The sequence below is a fragment of the Brassica napus genome, chromosome C7 (assembly GCF_020379485.1).
Source record: "Brassica napus cultivar Da-Ae chromosome C7, Da-Ae, whole genome shotgun sequence".
Classification (NCBI taxonomy): domain Eukaryota; kingdom Viridiplantae; phylum Streptophyta; class Magnoliopsida; order Brassicales; family Brassicaceae; genus Brassica; species Brassica napus.
The window spans coordinates 29,809,818-29,817,418 of NC_063450.1; the positions used below are offsets into that span (position 1 = coordinate 29,809,818).

Here is a 7,601-nt window from a genome sequence, read left to right on the forward strand (position 1 = left end):
CTTAATTAACACTTAATCAAATTACTGGACGAAAACAAAGTTTATGATCTTGTTATCATCATCGAGTATAATAAATCTACTTCCATTTAGAGAAACCTACGTCGTTTAGTTGTTATAAACATTTTCCTGGAGAAACAGCCTGCCGTTTTTACAGTCAGAGGTCGAACGATACGTTGTTCGCATCTCACGTGAAGAACCTGCACATGACAGTCTTATCTCGGTTTTGTCGTCGTTTCAAGAAATTGGCCACAAGAGACAATTTAAAAAGAAAAAAAAAAAACAGACAGACAGATCTCTCCCTCCGTCGTCTTTGACTCTTTTGGTTTCATTCTACTTGGTCGGAGAAAGATGTCTCCGGTAGCAACAAGAGCAAAGCTTCACGTAGCGATGGTGGTGTTTCAGACGGGATACGCGGGGAATCACGTGATCATGAGATTTGCTCTAAACTTGGGAGTAAGCAAACTCGTCTTCCCACTTTACCGGACCATCATCGCTCTCTCTGTTCTTGCTCCCTCTGCTTACTTCCTTGAAAAGTAATTTAACCCAACCAATCTTTAGTTATTTATTCCAGTTTTATGTAATATTGATTCTTAGTATTATTATTTGTATATTGGTAAACAGAAAAGAAAGGCCAGCGATGAACACCAGTTTACTGATTCAGTTCTTCCTTCTTGGACTTGTCGGGTACGATCTTCTTTTAAACCTTAGATTGTAGGTTGGACTTGATATGTTTTTTTTTGTTTGTTTGTTTGTTTGATGCGTGTTTATATCTATATATAGCATAACATTAAACCAAGGCTTTTACATATTTGGATTGGACAATACCTCACCAACATTCGCATCAGCAACTGAGAATGCTGTTCCTGCTGTTTCATTCCTCATGGCCGCTTTGCTCGGGTATCTCCCTCTCTCTCTCTCTCTCTTGATTCTTGTAAAAATCTCACTTTCACTCATTAATACTTAAGACACACACACACACACTATTATAGAATAGAGAAGGTAGAGTTGAAGAGGAGAGATGGTATAGCCAAAGTGGTGGGCACATTTGTATCGGTGGCAGGTTCTTTGGTCATAACGCTGTATAAAGGGCCAACCATTTATGAACCGAGCCAGCGTATAATGGACCAGTCCATAGTAAATGGTGGATCAGAAGGAGAGGAAGAAAACAAGAACTGGACGTTGGGATGTCTGTGCTTGATGGGTCACTGCTTATGCTGGTCAAGCTGGATTGTGTTACAATCACCATTGCTTAAGAAGTACCCTGCTCGATTCTCCTTCATCTCGTGCTCATGCTTTTTCGCAGTAATCCAGTTCTTTGGCATCTCTGCTTATTTCGAGAGAGATGTGGAGAGCTGGAAGATACTATCAGGAGGGGAAGTGTACGCGTTGCTATACACTGTAAGTGTTTTGATCTTTTAGATTTAGTATTTTTCTTTCTTTTATAGTATTCGGTAAGTGTTGATATACGGAATGAATAAAAATGTCTTAGGGATTGGTGGGATCAGCGATGGTGTTTGCAATACAAATATATGTGGTGGAGAGAGGGGGACCTCTGTTTGTATCAGCCTACTTGCCACTACAAACTCTAGTAGCTGCTGTTTTAGCCACCTTTGCTCTTGGTGAACACTTCTACCTTGGAGGGTATGTCTACTCAATAATAATCAGAAACGTATTTTGTTATTTTCATATCATTATATTGCTTTGTTTTTTGGTATGTCAGAATGATTGGGGCAATACTAATCATTAGTGGACTCTACTTGGTTGTGATGGGAAAGAGTTGGGAGAGTCAAGCTCTAATTGTTAGCCAACAACGCTTAGTTTATTCAGCAACAGAAGAAAATGGTGATGAAGACGAGCATAGCAAAGAAAGAAGATGTTGTAGTATCATTCAACCATTAATTACATCTTAAGCTCTGCTCTCTCTGAGAATAATAAAAGTTTAGTTTAAATTTTAATTTTGAAGATAAAAAAGTGGCGATTTCGTTTCTTATAAAAGCTAACAAGGCAGAATGAGTTTGACACCGAAAGAGAGTGATAATGCTTCAGAAAACAGTGGGCAGTAGTATCAAATCAAGTAGCTCGTGCTTATCCTCCTTACTACTATTTCGACGAAATTCTCACTCGCGTAACGGCCAAGTCGTAGAGAAGAAGAAGCAACACGATGGGTTGTTTCTTCAAAAGAGCAAAGGCCAACACCTTCTTACCAACACCAGAATCCTCGACGCCATCGTCCGAAGCTCAGATGTCAGGCCCACCGACACTGTCTTGGAGATCGGTCCCGGTACTGGAAATCTCACCATGAAACTTCTAGAAGCCGCCCAGCACGTCATAGCCGTGGAGCTAGATAAGCGTATGGTTGAGATTCTCCGCGCAAGGGTCTCTGACCATGCTCTTCAACATAAACTTACGGTACACTCTCTCTGCTTGTATATAAGCACACACAACCTGTTCGATGAAATGACCAAAAAAAAAAAAAAAAAAAAGAACTGACCTCTTTGTTTTCTGTTATAGATTATTCAGAAAGATGTCCTCAAGACGGACTTCCCTGAGTTTGATCTCGTGGTTGCTAATATCCCATACAACATATCTTCCCCTCTGGTGGCGAAGCTTGTCTACGGCTCCAACACCTTCCGCACCGCCACGCTCTTGCTTCAGAAGGAATTCTCCCGCCGCCTCTTGGCTAACCCTGGCGACTCTGATTTCAACAGACTGGCTGTGAACGTGAAGCTTCTGGCTGATGTCAAATTCGTTATGGATGTCAGCAAAAGAGAGTTTGTTCCACCCCCTAAAGTTGATTCCTCCGTTGTCATGATCACGCCCAAGGAGGTGAAACCTGATGTTGATGTTCGAGAATGGCTGGCCTTCACTCGCACCTGTTTTGGGAAGAAGAATAAGACGCTTGGTTCCATGTTTAGGCAGAAGAAGAAGGTCATGGAGCTGCTGAGTTTGTCCGAAGCTGGAATTGCTACGAATGCAAGTGATGTTGTTGAAGAACAAGGGGATAACCGTCTCTTGTGTTTGGATACAGATGCAAGTGTATTCAAGGAAAGGGTGATTGGAATTCTGAAATCGAATGGGTTCGAAGACAAGAGACCGTCGAAGCTCTCTCATGGTCAGTTATTGCGTTTGCTTTCTTTGTTTAACCAAGCTGCCATATTTTTCCATTCCTTACCAATGGATCTACACGATTATTGATGCCCAGATTTTGTTTTAACTATTTAAAACAACAGCTGCTCTGCCTTTAATCGAACCTATTAATTCTACAAGTTTTTATTTATGTAATTGTAAATCAAAAAGAATGACACTGTCTTGTCTTCCTTGAGTTAAACCAAATAAAAAGATTAAAGATGATGATATCTTTGTCCCCTTGGAGCCTTGGAGGTTGTTTTAGCAATTTCAGCACGTTTTCATAGACAATGAAAGTGGTACAAGAAGCAGGCACATTTTTCAAATTAGATCTTAGTCCCCTGTAGAAACCTCATAGAGCGTGAGCTGTGTTCTTGTACTTTACTATTGTTACCAAAAGCGCCCCAGTACTTTTAAATTGACCAAAAGCATGTTTATCTAGTGCACCTTGAAAATTAACCAATCACCAAAATAAATCTTCAAATACACTCGAAGGAGAACACACATTCATACAAGCAAAGGCAAAAGAAAAAGATGACACGTCGTCCATGCCAAACAAATGCATGAAACTAAACCATGATATATAGTATAAGGGTTTGATTAATAAGCTGCATGGTTAACCCTCCGACAGATTCTCCGGATCTCTCCCCTCGCGCCCGTCAACGGAGAGATATTTCCCATCTTCACCATCGACTTCGCGAACTGCTCAAAGAAGGCCTCTTGATTCTCAGCATAGAGCTCCACCAGCTCCTTTGACTCTCTGTTCTTTGTGAACAGAACCTCGTCAGAGCTCAATAGCCCTTTGTACATGATGAGGTTCTTGAAGTAGTGGTTGTCGAACTTGAAGGGCGTCACCAAGTCGAGGAAGAAGAGGTTTTGGTCACCGCCGGATCTTGGACATTGCTTACGCAACACGGAACCGTAGTATTGGTTTAGGGTTAGATCAGGCTTGCCGTTGCCAGACTGGTTGTACAACCTCTGCCGGAAACTTGTGCACCTCGAGTTTCCAATGGTGTGACTTCCTACAAATCATACGAAACAAAACCCCTTCTAACTATAACAACTGAACTTAATCAGCAAAGCAAATGTAACAATACTTCCGGGGCTTTCTAAACGATTTTATTATCAAAGCCGGTGTAACGTTTGACAAGCCCTTCAACATCTACTTAACACGTTTAAAATGTTTTCAAAACCTAAAATAAAAATAAAATAATATGGGGAGTTTTCTAACGATTTTTAAGGGTCGGTTAATATATATAGGTAAGTTGTTACAAATGAATATTGTAATTAATTAATACCTGAGAGGGAGACAAGATCGACAAGATTAAGGCCTTGACGCTTGAACTTAGTGAGGATAGTTTGAAAAGTGTTGTTGGGAGCAGGAATGTCATTGTTGGAACCACTCAAGCTTGCTCCTCTCGCGTCTCTTCTTCCTAGAGGTACTTCCCAACTCGGTCCACCTGTCTGTATTATTTTCATATGACCATGTGTTGAACTAATTAAGTTTTTAGTGATAATTAGTATTACAAATAATTTCATAATTTGTCGTTCTGACTTACAATGACGGTTGAGTCTCTAGCGGCTAGAGCCAAGATATCAGCGCAAGAAACTGTTTCAGGACACTCTTGTTCTAATGCATGTTTGATCTCTTCGATGACTTCGAAACCACGGGCTGAGTTTCGGTTAGGGTTTGATCGTTTCTCGCTGATTATGGTTCCACTGTTGTCCAATAGTATGGAAGCATCACATCCCTGCATGCAGTACACGAGAAAGAAATATGTTGAACGAAAATTTAATTATTCCATAGTAAAATAAGGTTGGGAAGTTTCTAAGGTTGAAACCTTGACGAAACAATCGTGGAAATGGAGTCTGAGCAAGGAGGCGGGCATGCGAGGATCCTGTGCGAATGCTTTGGCGACAATTGACTGAACAATCTCTTGAGCTTTAGGACATGAGTGGTCGTAGTACTGAGGGAAGAGATAACTACCACTTTCATAGGCTTTGGAACTCAAACAAAGAGGAGAGAAGGCGATGAGAGAGAGGGCTACGATAAAAATGTTCAATGATACAGCCATTTTGGGGGTTCTTTTGGTTGATTTTCTACAAAAGTAATTGAGGTTTAACTCAATCGGTTTCTTGTAACTAATTGAGTTTCTTGTGATAGAATGGGTTCCATACTTACATCATTTATAGAGTATACTTTGTGGAAATTTGAGAAAGGCGTTGGAGTTGGTAACTAATCTTAGATATTGGGTTAGATAGATACATTATTCTTTAAGGATTGGTTTGAATACGAGATATTTGTTGAGAGTTGTATTGTGTTCACCGTTGATGATGATCACTTTATATATGGAACTAATATTAAGTTTGCAGTTAGTCAAGTCATATACCAAACCGAGAAGATGTTAGACATATTAATAAAATTAATGAATCGAGAGAAGATCAACATTCAACACAAGCTAGCAAAACAATTGCGTACGTATATAGTTTTTAGTTTTTACTTGGTTGACATGTGAGATTTGACCATATATAGTCAAGAAAACAATGCTAACTGTTGTCTGTTGTGTAAGCAAAGTAATACTCGTCTTATTGTGTGCTTAACAGGTGGATACGGTTGCTAGACTACGACAAAGACAATAGTAATTGGTAAATAATGCCAAAATTATTAAGAACAGCTCCAACTGCTATTCATAACAAAACCAAACAATCTATTTTTCCTTTGTTTTCAGTGCAATAAAAGAGAACAATGAACATTAAAAAAGCATGATCAAACAGTGTTTCTAGACTTTCTAAACTATTTAAAAGTCATCACTTATTTTATGTTACAAAATCTTAAGGATATTGAATTATTGTGATTGAACATGCTTGCTTACATGTGCAAATGAAAGCTTAAAATATATGTAGGCCCACGCTGGTGACCGGCCCAAGAACCAATTCTCATTCGATATAGAAAAAGTTCAATGTATTGGGAAACGGGAAAATTCCATTCAATTTCCCTATACTTGAGTTACAAAAAAAAATTGTATATAAACAATTTGCACAGTATCGAAAAAGATGTTAAATTGACCATTTTATCCCCAAAAGCTATATTGGTTTCTAATATTGATTTTCTGCTAATTAGATAATGTCAGTAGAAAATATTGCGTAGATTTTGTTTAGATATTATTAGATATGTTAGATTTTAAAGATCTTTAAAATTAAACAAAATTTCTCTTTATCTTCTTTTGTTGTCGTCGTCTTCTTTTTCCATCTTTTTTTTTTCTATTTTTTTTCCTATGAATCTAAACAAAATCAAATAAAATCTAGTCCACCAGCTTGATTTTGAACTAGGCCTGGGCATTTTACCCGGACCCGAAGACCCGAACCGGAACCGACCCGAAAATACAGGTTCGGGTTTTCGGGTCGGTTCCGGGTCCATGCTAAGTATCTATTGGGTCTTTTTTTTTTTGGACCCGCGGGTCTCGGTTCGGGTTCGGGTCCTACCCGAGACCTGTTCGGGTACCCGAAGTACCCGCAAATAATTGTATATACTAGGTATATTTAGGTGATTGGGTATATTTTTGGTATTTCGGATTTTTTTAAAGTTTCGGGTTTGGATTTTCGGGTAAAATTATAGGTTTTTGGTGAAATTTTAGATTTTTAGAAAATATAATTTGGGTATTCAAGTAAAATTCGGGTAGGTTTTGGGTTTTCGGGTCTGATTTTGGATAAATTTTTGGGTATTTTTGCGGTTCTTCGGGTATTTTTAGAGTTTTCGGGTCCAGTTCGGGTATTTCAGGTCTATTTCGGATCCTAAATACCCGAACCGACCCGGACCCGACAAGATCCGACCCGGAAAGTTATAGGTACCTATTTGGGTCTAAATTGCTAGGACCCGAAGGATCCGGACCCGACAATACCTGACCCGAACCCGACCCAAAGACCCGGATGCCCAGGCCTATTTTGAACCAACATACTCCAACAAGATGATTCGGAGTTCTCTCCTGAGTTCGGAGTTACTCTGGTCATTCTTTTGATCCAACGATGTAAGACAATCTGTTTAGAGAAAGTGGTGAAAGAAATATTTGGGGAACAAGACATGCTAGTGCTCCACCTTGTTGTGCTTGAGATGGGATTTGCGGACAGAGAACTACATCCTCCGGCAGGCAGTGGTGGTGTGCCGAGAATTGAGATAATACAACTTTATATGGACAATGAGATGATGGAAGTTGGCACAGAAGGAGCACAAAATGGTTCAACCTTGGAAGCAATTAACGGTTAGTAGAAAAGTTAGTCATAAATAAACCACTTTATTTTTTTTCTTTTCCTAAACCTGATATCCGGCTAAGTATTAGTTTATTGGCATGAAAATAAATTGCTTAGACATGATATAAATTGTGATCAAATTCATAGTGTGTATGCTTCCAACTGTTATGTGAAGGTTATTGTCTAATGAGAATACATCCGTGTTTTATGATTAGGCGCAGGTGTCTAGC

General features: G+C 39.3%; 3 protein-coding genes across 3 annotated transcripts; 2 read left to right on the forward strand and 1 right to left on the reverse strand.

The window, feature by feature from the left end:
- The first annotated feature begins 238 nt into the window (after positions 1 to 238).
- On the forward strand, positions 239 to 1,955 carry LOC106454319 (WAT1-related protein At3g53210). Its single transcript, XM_013896455.3, has 6 exons — positions 239 to 533; positions 622 to 684; positions 781 to 897; positions 990 to 1,398; positions 1,490 to 1,641; positions 1,721 to 1,955. Exons 1-6 carry the CDS (start codon positions 349 to 351, stop codon positions 1,908 to 1,910), a joined length of 1,116 nt encoding a protein of 371 aa, XP_013751909.1. The 5' UTR covers positions 239 to 348; the 3' UTR covers positions 1,911 to 1,955.
- A 42-nt stretch (positions 1,956 to 1,997) lies between these two features.
- Positions 1,998 to 3,354, forward strand: LOC106358398 (ribosomal RNA small subunit methyltransferase, mitochondrial-like). Its single transcript, XM_013798189.3, has 2 exons — positions 1,998 to 2,409; positions 2,512 to 3,354. The coding sequence occupies exons 1-2, from the start codon at positions 2,038 to 2,040 to the stop codon at positions 3,193 to 3,195; spliced, it is 1,056 nt and encodes a 351-aa protein (XP_013653643.1). The 5' UTR covers positions 1,998 to 2,037; the 3' UTR covers positions 3,196 to 3,354.
- A 206-nt stretch (positions 3,355 to 3,560) lies between these two features.
- Positions 3,561 to 5,507, reverse strand: LOC106378952 (peroxidase 72). Its single transcript, XM_048762526.1, has 4 exons — positions 4,968 to 5,507; positions 4,686 to 4,877; positions 4,425 to 4,590; positions 3,561 to 4,148 (listed from the first exon to the last, which is right to left on the reverse strand). The coding sequence occupies exons 1-4, from the start codon at positions 5,199 to 5,201 to the stop codon at positions 3,727 to 3,729; spliced, it is 1,014 nt and encodes a 337-aa protein (XP_048618483.1). The 5' UTR covers positions 5,202 to 5,507; the 3' UTR covers positions 3,561 to 3,726.
- Between the last annotated feature and the right edge of the window lie 2,094 nt (positions 5,508 to 7,601).